At 40.7% G+C, this 15,354-nt stretch overlaps 1 protein-coding gene across 6 annotated transcripts in view; it reads left to right on the top strand.

Annotated features, from left to right (window-relative positions):
• Positions 1-384: 384 nt before the first annotated feature.
• Vapa (VAMP associated protein A) overlaps positions 385-15,354 on the top strand; it is a 36,433-nt gene continuing 21,463 nt past the window's right edge. Inside the window, exon 1 of one of the 6 annotated variants that reach the window (XM_078030442.1) lies at positions 385-714. In XM_078030442.1, the coding sequence (XP_077886568.1) occupies positions 636-714 (79 nt within the window). In that variant the 5' untranslated portion in view covers positions 385-635. Of the gene's footprint in view, positions 715-1,215; positions 1,428-9,452; positions 9,529-15,354 lie in introns of those variants that run through there. The other 5 variants (XM_078030445.1, XM_078030446.1, XM_078030447.1 and 2 more) reach the window with 5 other exon arrangements.

The following is a 15,354-nucleotide window of genomic DNA, read 5'->3' as shown; positions in this document are numbered from 1 at the left end:
CCGCACCTCCCGTCGGCCCCCGCGCGACTGGACGGCGCCGGCGCGCTGAGGCTCGCCCACGCGGGGCATTCTGGGAGTCGTAGTGCGTGGCGCTGCCCGACCACGTTCTCCTGCGTCAGGCGTTCCCACTGGCAGAGTCATGTGCCACCATCGCAGGTCCTCTAGGTTCAAACTCCAAGCTCGACGTGACGGAGGACCGTGCCTTTGCCGTGCGCGGAGCCCCGCGGCGGCCCTCTGAGCCCCGCCCCGCCCCCTGTCACGGCCGTTCCCTTGACAGCGGGCGCCTGGAGCGGCAGGCGGGAGTGCGCAGGCGCAGCAGCCCGAGCCGCGCAGCACCGGGCGGACTCGGGGGCGGGGCGCGCCGCCGCCAGGACGCGCACGTAGGCACGCAGGGGCTGTCACGTGGGGCGCCGAGGATCGCAGTGCGCGTGGCCGCGGCGGCTGGTGTGGGGTTGAGTCAGTTGTGAGACCGGAGCTGCGGACCTAGCGCCGGCCACCGGAGCCGCGACAAGGCGACAGGCGTCGAGGCCCAGGCGCCCGGAGCTGGCCCCGTCCTAGCGCGGCCGAGCGGCGCCGTCGTCCCGCCCAGCAGCACACCGCCGCCGCGGGCGCGCCCCCGCTCTGCGCTGCCTCCGATGGCGTCCGCCTCCGGGTCCATGGCGAAGCACGAGCAGATCCTGGTCCTCGACCCGCCCACAGACCTCAAATTCAAAGGTGGGCGGCGGGCCGCGGGCCGACGGGCGGCGGCGGGCCTGGGCGGCCTTGCGGGCCGCGCCGCGCCCGCCTCCCCCTCCGCGGCGCTGGCCCGCCCTGGCCGCGGCCGCGCCCTCCCCGCGGCCCTCCCTCCTGTGGCCCCGCGCGGCGCGGCGAGGCCCGGCCAGGCGCGGCGGAGCGGGCGGAGGCGCAGCCGCCATCTTGCCGCGCGTCCCGGGCCGAGGCGGCGGCGGCCGGGCGTGGGCGGCGGGCGCGAGCGCCGGGCGGGCGGGCGGAGGGCGGTGCAGTGCGGGCCGTGCGGGCCGCGCCGGCGGGGTGGGGCGGCGCTGTGCGGAGGGCGTGGGGCCGGCGCTCGCCCCCGCCTGGTCCCGGCGCCGGGTCAGGAGCCGCTCTCCCGGAGCGCGACGAGGTGTCGCTAGCCGCGCCGCCCGGCGGGGAGGGAGCGGAGTGCCCGTGACCTTCGTGGAATCCGGGCCGCTCGCGCCGCGCAGTGGAGGGGACTTGGGGGACGCCGGGGAGCGGCTTTGTTCCTCACGTGTCGAGGGCGCTGGTGGAGCCCGAGGGCAGTTAGCGAGCCCTGGCCGGCTGCGGGCGACGCTGGCTGGGAAGGCAGCGGAGGGTTCGGCTCGGGAACAAGGCGGAGATGGGTTTTGCGAGGTGCCAAGCATTTCCAGGGGTACACGGAAAATCAGTTGCCACTGGATTGCGTCCAAGTAATTACAACTGGGTTGTTAACACAGGAACATTTTTAAGTAGTTTTAGAAATTAAAAAACGAACTTAGGTTCTGGCATTCTCAGAATGACATTCACGTTGCGGGCTCTGAGTGGGAGCCAGCGAACTGCTTGTGAGCCGAGGATTTAGTTTTAACTCGGCTCTTAATATTCCGAGGTGTGGTGAGTGCACTTAGTTGCAGCAGACTTGTGTTCGTTGGGTGATTTTGCGTAGTTTTATCTGGGGCACAGATCTGAAAGGTCATGAGATGACTTTCATTAAAGCAGCCCTTACCTTAAGCATAAAAAAATTTAACGTGAACCTCTATGATGTGTTTTTCGAGTGTAGTTTGCTTTTACCTTTTGACAGGCTTCGTTTGCAGAGGAACTTTTTCCGACCAGTAGCCGTGAATGTGTGGTCATTAGGAATCTCTCAGAAGCCTCTAAATCTAAAGCTAGTTTTAGGCCAGGAAATGCCTACTACAGTTTCAAGGATTCTCTAGCGAAGTTGTAACGTTGTCATAGGGAGTAAGTAGTGCAGAAGCAAGTTTAAAAAGGCACTCAAACCCACCCTGCACGGTAACTTTCAGGAGTGAGGTAAGTTTAAGAAAAAAAAAAACATAAAACATTACATGGTCTTATCCCTATGTGTCATTCTCTTTGGGTATTGAAAAATCATAGCTAGGACTCCAGAAGAGGTTGTTCTGTGTGACCATTCTGAGTTATAAAGAACTCCAAGACTGGTGAGGGGGACAAAAGAGAGACAGATGACAGGCGTTCACAAGCATGTCGGAGGAACCCAGCCCTATTTCCCTGGTTAAAGAGGTCTTCAAGGAAGATTCTTTTCAGCTGCTAGGGAAGGTGGGCAAGGGAGTGGTTGAGTAAGCACTGAAGGGAGAATGCCAAGCCCATCCTTGAAAGTCCAGGAGTCTGTGCTTCTGTTTAAAGGTGGGGGGATGGGGAGGATGGAGGGGGAAGAAAGAGAAGGGTGAAATAGTTGACATTTGGTGCCAGCTGATTTTTAATGTCACTCTTGTAGTTAAAGGTAAATAGTTGGGATGGACACCTTTGTTTTTGAACATCTCGGCACTAAGTGGGGAGACTTAGAATCTACAGTGTTTGTGCTCAGTTTAATGATGGTATAATAAAATTATTTAACTGACTTGAGTCAACCTACAACTTTTTAGTTTAGTGAAGGTCTATTACAAGATAGTTTTACAAAATCCAGTGTCATCTTCTAGTAGGTTTATTTTAATTGTTTTGATTCTACATTTGACTAAGATAATTTCTCCAGGAGTGTCTCATTTAATCATTCTGAAATTGGGTGTTTTTTTCTTTTATGTGCATTATATGATCATCTTGAGATGAGTTTTCAGCACCTTGTACAATTTTGGAGAAGTTGGTAATAGGAAGTTTTCTGCATACCTCAGTATTTTGAAAAGTTTATATTGTTTTTTTATGTAATCAGTAATATGCAGAAGTGCTTTAACCATGGCAGTGAATTCTGAAGTAGGTCTTTGGCCATATTATAAAAAGACCAAGATATTTATCTGTTTTTCTTTAAATTCTGTGATTAAACCCTGGCAGGAATTTGATTTGGAATTTAGATTTGAAATTTGGTATTTTATGTGAAACTAATTTTTTTTTGTTTAAATTTTTTACCTCATAATGTTTCTTCTTTAGCAGTTAAGGAGGAAAGTTTGAAGAAAGTTTAGAAAATGCTAAAACAAATTCCAGATATGTTCTTCCTCTTAATTATCAGGGAGAGTAGGAAAATAGAACAAAATCATTGTGATGAAATGGCCCATAACAATACAAAGCAAGATTAGAGCTGTCAGAGGGATCAGGGACCTGTGCATTTGGAGTAAGAAGTAGCACAGCAAGGAGAAGAATACTCTACTGAACAGTTAGCATACTTTCAGGTGGTTCTAGAAGACCCTTCCATTTCATATTGGCTACATCAAACCTTTGGGGTGACCTCCCCACCACTTCCTTAAAACATAAAGTGTCATTTTGTTATTCCAAGTGTCTCTTATTGTCAAGTATCTCTGTTGTCCACAGGATAAAATTTTTTGTATGAAACTTAAGCTGCCCCCTCTGGAACACCTGTCGGTCTGCAGCTATCCATATATACATCCACAGTTCCTTGCCCTGATACAGAAACACCTCTCATCTCTAAGATTCTTGGTTCCTTTTTTTTAGCTGGTAAAGGTAAAATCCCTTGGGATTCATATTTAGACTGTGTTCTATCAGATATTTTCCCTCATGTTTTCAGCCAGTGGCCTCTTCCTTTTAACACATAAGTACACCAAAGTCTTTCATTTTGAGAATAAGCAAATAAAATATTTCCTTGACCTGCAACTCCTAGTCTGTGCCCTTCCTGGTTTTTTGTTTCTTTTGCATTCAGGCACATAGTCCACATTCAGTGTCTCTCTGGCTCCTCACCTCTCTTCACTCCTCAGTCAACTGTAGTCATGTCTGTTGTGATAATTATTGATTGCCAACTGCATTGATCATTTACAATTTTTTTTTCTCGCTTGACCTCTCTTTGGCAGTTAATATTACCTATGATTTTTTTAAACCCAATTCTTGACTTCTACAACATTGCCTTTTAATTTTCTTCTTTGCTCTTTTTTTTAATCTTATGTCCTTTTTCTTAAATGCTGTTTTAGACTCTAGCTTGATTTCATCTTTATCTCATTCTGAGTTCTCCTTATTTTGAGGTTTTCTCTTCTGTACATTCTGATATACACCCAAATTTGTATTTTAATTCAGACTTTAGTCAAGAATGCATACTCTTAACAACTTATTGACCATTTGAATTTGAATATTCCTTAGATGCTCATAATCAACATTTAGTATTTTCCCCCACTGCTTAAGCCTACTCTTCTTTGTGTGTATATATTTTTCCACTACCCCCATATTTGTATATTTTTAATTTTAATTTTTTAGTGACATGATTACTCATACAGGAGACACTTTGACTTTGCACATCTAATAATTGAAATATTTCTTTGCCCTGTCCCCTTTAACGTATCTCTGCTTCTAAATTGATTTTTAAATTCATTCACTCATGAATCTAATTAATTAGTTAATATAATTGCATTAAATTTGAGTGCTATATGCCAGATAAATATTTGAATTATAGTTGTGAGCTAAACACAATCCTTATTTTCATGGGGTGATTCTAAGGGAGAGATGTATAATAAACCAATATTGAGATGAATGAAATGTAGCTGTGAAGGTGTGGTGCTTTGAGAATTTAAGACAGGGGACTTGGATCTGGTCTGGGAAGGCTGTCCCAGTTGAACTAAGAGTGCAGGAACAAGCAGAAGTTACCTAGAGGAAGAAGAAAGGAGAATGTATGTGCAAAGACCCTGTGGTGGGAAGTAACCTGGGAGTTGGAAAACTGAAAGAGGTCAGTGTGGTATTCCATTTGTTAATGACCAAAATGAGCTAAATGAGGAGATTCGTTTTTATCCCAAGCCACTGATGGATTTTTTAAGTTTTAATATTTTTAGTTATAGTGTACACAACACTTTTATTTATTTGTTTTTATGTGGTGCTGAGGCTCAAATCAGTGCCTCACACATGCTGTTCAAGTGCTGTACCACTGAGCCCAGCCCATTAATGGATTCATAAGTGTACCATGTGGTATGGGAGGTGCAGTAATGGCAGCAGAACTCCAGTAACATCAGATCTGTGGTTGTATTTTGCAATGCAAGTCAAAATTAAAGTGAGAAAGAAAGAGCAGGCAGCTGCCGCAGCCCTGGCCAGAGGTGCCACAGGACTGAGGAGTGGTGATGGGAAATTCAGAGGTCACCACAGTGAAATTTGGGGTCTTTTAGACATGAGCCTATAGAAGGGCTGAAGTCATGGGTTGCTCCTCTGGGATTTCTACTTCCATATCTGGTGGTGCTGTCCCAGAGAAGAAACTGGAGTTTGGATGAAGGCCAGTTGTGTTTCCTTTAGGACCATGTGGGAGGGGGTAGGGGGAAGATCAAGGTCGAATTAGGTGAGATTCATGTGTTTAGGTCCCTTTAGGATATTCTGAGAAGGTACCTAGTAGGCCTGTGGTTATAGGGTATGTTAACTCAAAAGTGACATCTGGACTTTGGGGGAGATTTCCTTATTTCAGATGATTATCTCATCTTTTCTTCTTGGTCCTTTTCTCTGCACTCATTTCTTTAGACTTCCACACCACTGCAAGAACTACTCTCTGAAAAAGTAAAACCTGATGTTGTTGCTCAATAGGTTAAAGAACAAGTATTTCCCTTTGTGTACTTGGGAAAGTCCAAGATCCCCTGCCTGCCCCTCTAACCTTAGGGACTGCTTTCTCTTCTGCCCTAAGTGGCTGTATGAAACCATTTTCCCAAACACTCCAGGCTGATGCGAGACCTTTGCAAGAGCTCTTGCACTTTACCTTGGAATAATGGCCTGCCTCTTATTTGTCAGGCAGTCTGCAGTTCAAGACTCACTTTTGTGATGTTCCCCAGGTTCAAGATGGTCACTGTCTTTTTCACGCCACTACTGAAGCTTGTGCTTACTACAACAATGGTACTTTTCACTTTTCACATTAATGGTACTTTTTAGTATTTATTCTTATATAAATTTTCTCTCCCAGATTATGCTATGGACTACTTGAGGATATACCCATTTCTTTTTATCTTTGTATCCGTGGTAACAAGATCTGGCATCATAAATAATTGCCCAGCAAATGCTTTTTGGACTTATAAAACTTAGATGATTTCACCTATAATTCCCATTTTTAAAAATTTTGGATTGTTTTTTCCTCAGGTTTTTCATCTTCCTGTTGCAGACAGTTGTGTTTTTAAAAATCTTGTTGTTCCAGAAAGTAGTTACTGGAGTATTTTATAAAGAGTTGACTAACCTAATAGGTAGATGGTTTCATTTTTGTACTTTTTGTAGGTGTTTTTTTGCGTGTTCTGGCATTCACTGTTTGTGACTACGTGACAATTGTACAAAAAGAAAATGGCATTTTTCTATGAAGTGGAAAAATAGAAATGTCTTCTACCTCCATCAGTGGTTTTAACTTTCTGTGGCTTCAGTTTCTTCTGACCAACTTGGGTCCCAAAAAATTAAATGGAAAATTCCAGAAATAAATAATTCACAAGTTTAAATTCATGCGATTTTGAGTAACGAGACGAAGTCCTGTGCTGCCCTGTTCTGCTACCTGGGACCTGACCAGTCCCTTTGGGTGGCAGCATCTCCATACTGGATGTGGTGTCTACCTGTTAAGTCACTGGGGAGGTGTTTCCTTATCAGGGTGTGGCTATTGCAGTGCTTGTGTTCCAATAACCATTATTTTGCTTAATAATGGCCCTAAGGAACCAGAGTGTGGGGTCTAGGCAGTTCAGATGCTGAAGAGAATTCATAAAGTACTTCCTTTAAGTGGAAGGTGACAACTTTTGACTTGATGACAGAAAAATAAAATCATATGGTGAGGTTGCAAAGATCTACCATAAGAAAAAATCATGTCTATGAAAATTTAAAGAAGGAAAAATAAATTGTGCTGGTTTTGCTGTAATACCACAAAGTATAAAACTGTGTGATAATTCCTTAATTAAGATGGAAAAAAGCATTAAATTACAAGGTTTGGTACTTTTCTCATTTCAGGTAATCCCTGTGGGTCTTGGGACATATTCCCCAAGGATGGTGGGGATCTACTACATACAAGAATGGGGAAAACTTGATTTTAAATTTTTCAAAATTTAGTGTTTTCTGATTATTAGTGTTGGTAATATCATTGTTTATTTACTGTACCAGTTTCCCTCTTTTAAAAATTCAATTTTACTGTATATATTCAAGGTATATAACTGATGCTATGGGATACATAAAGATGGTAAAATAGTTACTTTAGTGAAACAAATTAATATATCCCTTCATTTCACACAGTTTGTTTTCTCTCTCATTTTGTGGGAAGAGCCACTTAAATCTACCCATTTAGCTGCAATCCTAAGTACAGAACATTTTTATGTCGGTGTTGGTCATGTTGCGCATTAGATCTAGACTGGTTCTGATACTTGGTACCCTCTGACTTTCATCTCACCATTTCCTCTCCCTGTAAGTTTCCCTGAAGGCTTTTTTAATGAGGCAGTGCTGATGTGTGGAAACAGTCTTTTAGCAGATATTTTTTAACATTTTCTCATAGGGTAGGTATTCCCTGTTTCTCTTTCTCTTGCCTTTGCATCTTTTTTATTTTTATTTTTATTTTTTTTGTACCAGGGATTGAACCCAGGGGCACTTAACCCCTGAGTCACATCCCCAGCCCTTTTTTATATTTTCTTTAGAGATAGGTCACTCTGAGTTGCTTAGTACCTCACCATTGCTGAGGCTGGCTTTGAACTACTGAGCCTTTGTATTTTACCTAAACTGCTCAATGAAGTCTTAGTTGCTTTTCAGAGGTAAGAGAGTCTTGCTTTCTTTGAAGCATGAAAACATTCATAAAAATACTATTTTTGCAAATGCTTGTTCACTGGGTTTATTAGAACTGAAATATGACTGATTACTCAGTTAAAAATTTAAATTTGCTTAGTATGGTAGGGCATGCCTGTAATCCCAGCTAATCCTGGCATCTCCTGAGGAGGCTGAGGCAGAAGGGTTGGGAGTTCAAAGCCAGTCTCAGCAAAAGCAAGGCACTTAAGCAACTCACTGAGACCCTGTCTCTAAATAAAAAAATAGGGCTGGGCATGTGGCTCAGTGGTTGAGTGCCCCTGAGTTCAATCCCCGGTACCAAAAATAAGAAAAAATTTATAAAAACTTTTTATAAAAATGTACAAACCTATCTGCCTTAACTTAATATAAATTTAATCATTAACATTTTATCATACTTATTTGTGTTTTTGTTTGTGTAATAAAACAAATCTTGGATCACCTAAAGTTTTGTCCTTTTGAGTTTGCATTTTCTGACAACAAAAAATGGGAAATTTTCTTTGTGTAATCATGTTACTGTTATCATCTGAAGCCAGCGCTGATTTTTTTTTTTTTTTTTTTTTTTCCTTTTGGTACTGGGAATTGAACTCAGGGTTGCTTTACCATTGAGCTACATCCCCAGTCCTTTTTATTTTTTTGAGACAGGGTCTTGCTAAGTTGCCCAGGTTGGCCTTGAATTTATGATCCTTTTGCCTCAGCCTCTCAACCTGTTGGAATTGTGGGCCTGTACTAACTCTTTAACAGCATCTGTTTAAAGGTTTGTTGATTTTTTTTTTTATGCTATTGTTTCTGTTTTTCAGTGTGCATTGCATTTGGTTGTCATGTGTCTAAATCTTAGGCAGTGACTTCCGCTGCCTTTTTAAAATCATGCCATTGATTTGTTGAAAAGACCCTGTCAGTTGTCCAGCAGAAAGTCTCAAATTCTGGAAATATCTTACATGTTTTCTTCATAAGTTTTGAGGTAGATTCAAGGGCTGGATTAGATTCAGGTTTCAATAGTTTGTGATAAAAGTGCTTCGCAAGTGGTATTGCTTCATGTTTATATTTCTGGTAATCCGCTGATCAGTGGTGACACCCTTATCTCCTGTTGGAAAGCTGCATAAATATGAGCCGTTTTTTATAAGGAGAAAAAAGGTCAGAAAGCAAAGAGTGTTAGCAGTCTTTAGCCCAACTTCAGGATTAGGGTGTCTTGTTTTCATCCATTTTCCTTTTCTGTGTTTTAAGACAGTTTCTACAGAGAATTTGTAGCTCTTTTTATAATATAATAAACAAGATAATTGATTTACTCAGTTTGATAGCTTTGAGAGATTGAAGCAAAGGTTTTGTTATATATTCTTTTCAATAACAAGTATTATGTAGTCTGAAATCTTTCATAATAAAGGTCAGTAAAGGTAAATAAGAAACAAATCTAATGTTTACAGCTACCTGTGTAAGTAGACTCTTAATAGTCACTTGTCAAACCCTAACAACAACAAAAAGTAAAGCCGGGAGGCTGTGAAGGAGGGACCTTGTGCTCGTGCTGGAGATTGCCAGAACCACAGTCTTGCACACAGGCCACTTGAGAGGATGTCTGCCCAGCAGCTGCCTATATGGCCTTGAACTGCCACCACCTTGTTATCAAGCTTGGTAGCCAAGGGATATTGTTTCAAGGTAATTTATATAATGCTCCTTATTTTGCCTTTAAAACTTGGTGCTTGTCTCAGCCCCCTTGAATACACACATTTCTTATTTTGGCCAGACTGTTCCCATTGAAATGCTACTTACAAATGTATTTATTAATCTTTGGAGAATCTGTTTTTGAGGTTGACACATCCAATTACAATTCACAAATCTAGATAAAAGTAAATTTTATTAATAAATACTTAAAACAGTTAAGTCACAGCTACATAAATGTGTCTTTTGCCTCTTATCCTTGCTATCAGTTGGTGGTCCTGTGAGGGAATCTTAGTAGATGGATTTGGGGATATGTACTTCTCTCAGAATGGCTCCTGCCCATGATTATGTTAAAGAGCCAGGTAGGTCTGTTTTTTATAAAGAGTGTCAATTGCTTCAGTGAGCAGCTTGTTCTGCATTATTTTTATAAACTGAAATATGTGTCAGAATTATAAAGTTGAACATTTTTCAGAAATCATTAAGTCCAGTCTGGTTGAGTAGTTTTTTTTTTTTAATTAGAAAAAAATCACATGTAAGGGATTATAAAAAAAGTCGACTCTATTCACAGATTCTACATCTGCTATTCAACCAACTGCTTGAAAATATTTATAAAATAATATGTGTATATTGAACAAATAGACTTTTTTGTTGTCAATTTTCCTTAATAGTATAACAGCTATTAACATGGCATTTATATTGTATTTGGTGTTGTTAAGTAGACATACTTAAAGAATAGGGGAAGCTGTGCATAGGTAAATGCTTGACCATCTTGTCTCTGCCCAAATCCTGAGTAACACAAACTTTGGAAGATCTGCTCTTTTGAATCTTTGGAAGTTTTCCCTTAGGACTTTACAGATTAAAAACTTTATGAGCAAATGAAGTTAATAAGCGCACAGGCTTAAAGTCCCTTCTGATTATAAAACCATGCTTAATATGGAAAGTTCAATAGATAAATAAAACCTAGAAATAACTGCTATTTACATTTTGATACATTTCTTTTGTTTGCTGGGCATAAATGTACTGTGAGCATTTTTCTCATGTTATAAATATTTGCCTCTAACAACAGCTTTAGATTATAAATTGATAAAAATGTGTTTTTTCACATTTTCTCAAAATATCCATTTCCTTCTGTTTGCTTATACCCTCCTATCTAGATCATAAAAATTAAAATTTTATTGTGGACTACCTGTTTTTATTTTAGTTGAGGTAGTCAAGGTGCATACACACATTGAATGTTCAGTCTTTGACACAAGCATTGTTATTTTTCAAAAACTTTATGTATGCATACATATTCTTTTTCATTTAGAAAGTTAAAGAATAGGACAGTTTTGTTAATCCCAAAGTGAAAGGGTTATAGACTGGGCCAGAGAGGTTAAGTGATTTGCCCAAGATCAGTCACCTGGTTAATGGTTTTAGAATTTAAAAATACTGCATTATACTTTTTTTTAAAAAAGTCATAGTGCCTTGATAAGAGAAGCTAGCTTCTCTCTCCCCAAATTTTCCAAAGAAATGAAGAGAATATAGTTAATTTGGTTTAAGTATTTTTATTTTAACGTGAAGGTGATGGAAGCATATTTAAGTATTTGTCCAGACAATATTATCCTGTGTGGAAGTGGTATGAAAGGAACAAAGGGCCTGGCCCCTGCCTAAGTAGCTGCTTCTGAACTACAATTTTAGGTCTGTAGAATGGAAAAATTATTTTTTTTCCTCAAATGACCACTTCTATAGTAAATGGATTTTGGAGATTTTTTTTTTATGGTAAATTCTGAAGCTGCTGATTGGTTTATTGGTTATATAATACAGTATGAATAAACTGGGCAGTAAGCAGTTTAACTAAAGCTTTTAAGTATTTAGAAGGTTAAGAAAAACCTTTTGCTTTTGCTCTAATTTCAGGATCTATGCTTTTGTGATTAGGTTAGTGATATTTTGTAAAGGAATTTTTAGTACTCTAAGAAGTAGAGCTCGCTTGTCTCTTCAGAAGCTGGGGCTGCTTGTTTGTGCAGCAGTGTGTGTCAGTCCTCCTTCCTGTTCGGGCCTGGTGCTGACTGCTGGGGATATGGCCAGGAGCATTCATACACAATTTCTGATTCATGAATAAGTGCCAGCTGCTGTAAAAACTTATTACTGCCATTGTCACTGCCATGGTTACTATGGAAATTCTTAGTAGATATTCCATGTATTATATACACTATGTGTTATACAGTATGTGTTTCATAGTGCATAATTGTTCTACGTTAAAGTTAGTATGGTACATATTTAGTAGCAGTATAACCATTGTGGAACTGGGAAACTGTTTAGTGAGTGGTAGTTGTTTGCCAGAATCTATGTTGCCGCAGCTGCATAAGTTATGTATTGGAGCTAAGCATCCGACGTTCTCCCAAGGACTTTATCTTTCCTGTTTCAGTAAAGGTCGGATGAAAGAGTAAAAATGTAAGGGTTGGAATAAATGACTAATGGAGACCTAGAGTCATAACATTTGAAACAAAACATGCATACTTTTGTTAGTTTTTTTTGCATGTTAATTAATAATTATTTATGTGGCCATTCAGTTATACTGCTAGTGTTTGTTCACTCAACAAATGGATATTGAGCAGTTACTGTAAGTTAAAGCCTGTGTTCATTACTCCAGTTTTTTGGAATGAATTTATTATTTCTTGGGGAGCTTATAATGAAGGACATAAGACAGTAATGAAGGAACATGAGACAAGCCATGAGATAGGTACAGATTATATTTGGTGCCAGTTGTATGGTCAGCCATGTGTCTCCTTGTATTTATTCTTTGGTTCATTGCATTTGGTGCTGTTAAGAAGCCATTGGCTTGGCCTGCACATCATTGGCAAGAGCTTGGAAATAAGTTGTCAAGAATTGTGAAGGGACTAGAAATTTGGATGTTGCTAGGAGATATGAGACACCTGAGTTAGACAGTGGACTTGATCTTGGTCCTAAGAGCTGTGTGATCTTTATATTTGTGTTGATTTTCCTCACCCATTTCAAGTTCCATGGTTGTGACACAGTTCAGTTGGATGCTATCCCGGGATCTTAATATGGACTGTTTTTAATAATTTTTTCCTAAATGTTAAACTAAAGAAACATTTTGGGAAAATGACAGGTCTTTCTTCTCTATAGGAATTCAGTTTCAGAAATTCTCAGAACATTACTATTTATTTTCTACAAAAATTGCTTCAGATGTTCACTTTCATCAAAATTGCTTTTAAGCATTTTTCAATTTTTAAGAAATTACATTAATCAGCTTTTTAACAATATTCTTTTATTCTAGGAAAAATCTGAAAGTTAAAATTATCAAAAAATATACAGTCACCATTCAGAGTTGAGAATTAGAAACTTGGCCAGTATTCCAGAAAGCTTTGCTTGTACTTTCTTCTCATTAATCACCCCCTCCTCATGCTATACATCTGACTATCATTCGGACTTTTATGGGAACCACTTCCTTGATATTCCCAATGGCTTAACCATCTAAGCACTGCGAAGCGTGAGTTTTTATTTAGTAAAGCAGGAGATTATTGGTTTAATGCAGTGGTTCTTTAACACTGTTTGACCCCCATATTTCATTTTTATGGTTGTATTTCATAACATTCCTTTCACTATTTCAAAATGCAATTCATATGAAAAATTACCTATCAACATCCACAATTAAAATTTAATATAGTGCCCTAAGTATGTATAATATAGGGGAGAAATAAAAAGGAAATGTTTTAGTGAAAACTGCATTTTAATGTGTAAATGTTTGGACATGAGCACAATAGTAGACACAATAAAGTAGTGAGATGCTTGTACCTACTTGTAATGGGTTACTTATATTTAAGAGAAATATGACAAGTTACTGAACTGTGCTGACAGTTTTAACGTTGATAATCAGAACACTCGTGCCTATTGGTGGAATCATGGGAGTGCGGTGAATACTTGCTGATAGAGAAGTGTTGTCTTGGTGAATTAAGTATCACGAATGGTGTTGGTAGAATGATTTTCTGTAATGGTGAACTTTTAAAGTTTTTAAGAAAAGAACAAAAATTTTGTTTTATATAACAGGTATTCTTAGAAGAAGATTTTCAACCAATATGAGTTTTCAGAGTGTTAGTCAACTTTCCATTACTAAAACAAATGCCTGAGTTAATCAACTTAGAAAGATTTATTTTCACTCACAGTTCTGGAGGTTCCTGTCCACAGTCGATTTTGCCTGGTTGATTTGGGCCCTTGGTGGGGAGCATGTAGTGATAAGATGGCCTGGTGGAGTGGAGGGCAAGTGCTCTGGGAAGGTAAAGAGAGGAGGGAGGGCCCTATGGTCCCCAGTGACCTCCAGACCTCCCACTGGGCTGCACTGCCTAAGATCTCACCAGCTCTTAACTGCACTGTCTTGGGGACCAGGCCTGGGACGTGGGCCTTTGGGGGGGGACACTGCAGACCCAAACTCCAGCAGGAAGAGTGTTTGAACATTTCATGGGATGTGGACATGGTATTGTGTTTGCCTGCCTGGCCATGGCAGAGTCTCCGTCATGCTGAGGTCTTCCACCTGCCCTGCTGTACCCCCCAGTCATAATGCCAAACAAAACACCTTTTAGTGCAGTGGTATGTGAATGGATCTGTTTGTAGCACTTCAGTAAGTCATGGACTTCTCATTGCTGAAGCTCCATATAGGTAGATTTCACCAAGTCTGTTTCACCGGCTTCACGGGGGTAGGGGTGACACAGCTGACCCCTTTAACCTTCTCTTACTCTAGCTACCCACAGAATTCAGTGTCCAGCTTTAGTGGATATGTGCTGAGTGTGTTTGCCTGTGGTAGGAAGCAGCTTTCATGATTTTCAAGGGCTCTGCGTCTCACAGAAGCACCAGACCTGTTTTTTAAGCTCTGAGACCTGGTGGTTATTATATTCCTGGTGGTCAAGACTGATTTTCTATTTAACCAGGAAAATGGGCTCAGACTGTGAGCTGTCTCCTGGGAGCGACACTCTTGGAGAGGCTTGCTTAAAGGAAGATAGTGCAGAGAAAATCTCAAATTTACTTGTTAAGTGGCTTTATTAGATAATTTTACATTTGAATCATAAGGTTAACATGTCTAGTTAAGGATTTCATTTTAAATTGGGGAGAGTTTTTTCTCTTGCCACAGTAACTTGTTTTTAATTTTAATTTTTAAAAATTTATTCCAATTAGGTATATATGACAGCAGAATGCATTTTGATTCATTGTGCATAATTGCAGCACAACTTTTCATTTCTCTGGTTGTACGCGATGTAGTGTTGCACCATATGTGTAGTCAAGTGTACCTAGGGTAATGATGTCCATCTCATTCCACCATCTTTCCTGACCCCATACCCCCTCCCCACCCTTTTGCCCAATCACAGTTCCTCTGTTTTTCTTCTGCCTCCCATCTCCTTATGGATCAGCATCCACTTATCAGAGAGAACATTCAGCCTTTCGTTTTTTTTGGGATTGGCTCTTACTTCATTTAGCATGATATTCTCCAACTCCATCCGTTTACCTGCAAATGCCATAATTTTATTGTTTTTTTAATTCTGAGTAATATTCATTTCGTATGTGTACCTCAGTTTCTTTATCCATTCATCTATTGAGGGGCATCTAGGTTGCTTGCACAGTGAAGCTCTTGTGAGTTGAGCTGCTGTAAACATTGATGTGGCTGCGTTTCTATAGTATGCTGTTTTTAACACTGTTGGGTATAGACTGAAGAGTGGGATAGCTGGGTCAAATGGTGGTTCCATTCCAAGTTTTCTAAGGACTCTCCATACTGCTTTTTCCAGATTGTTTGCAATAATAATAATAATAATAATAATTTGCAGTCCCACCAGCAGT

Source organism: Ictidomys tridecemlineatus, chromosome 13, assembly GCF_052094955.1.
Source record: "Ictidomys tridecemlineatus isolate mIctTri1 chromosome 13, mIctTri1.hap1, whole genome shotgun sequence".
In the NCBI taxonomy this organism is placed as follows: domain Eukaryota; kingdom Metazoa; phylum Chordata; class Mammalia; order Rodentia; family Sciuridae; genus Ictidomys; species Ictidomys tridecemlineatus.
This window is presented reverse-complemented; position numbering and strand designations above follow the sequence as displayed.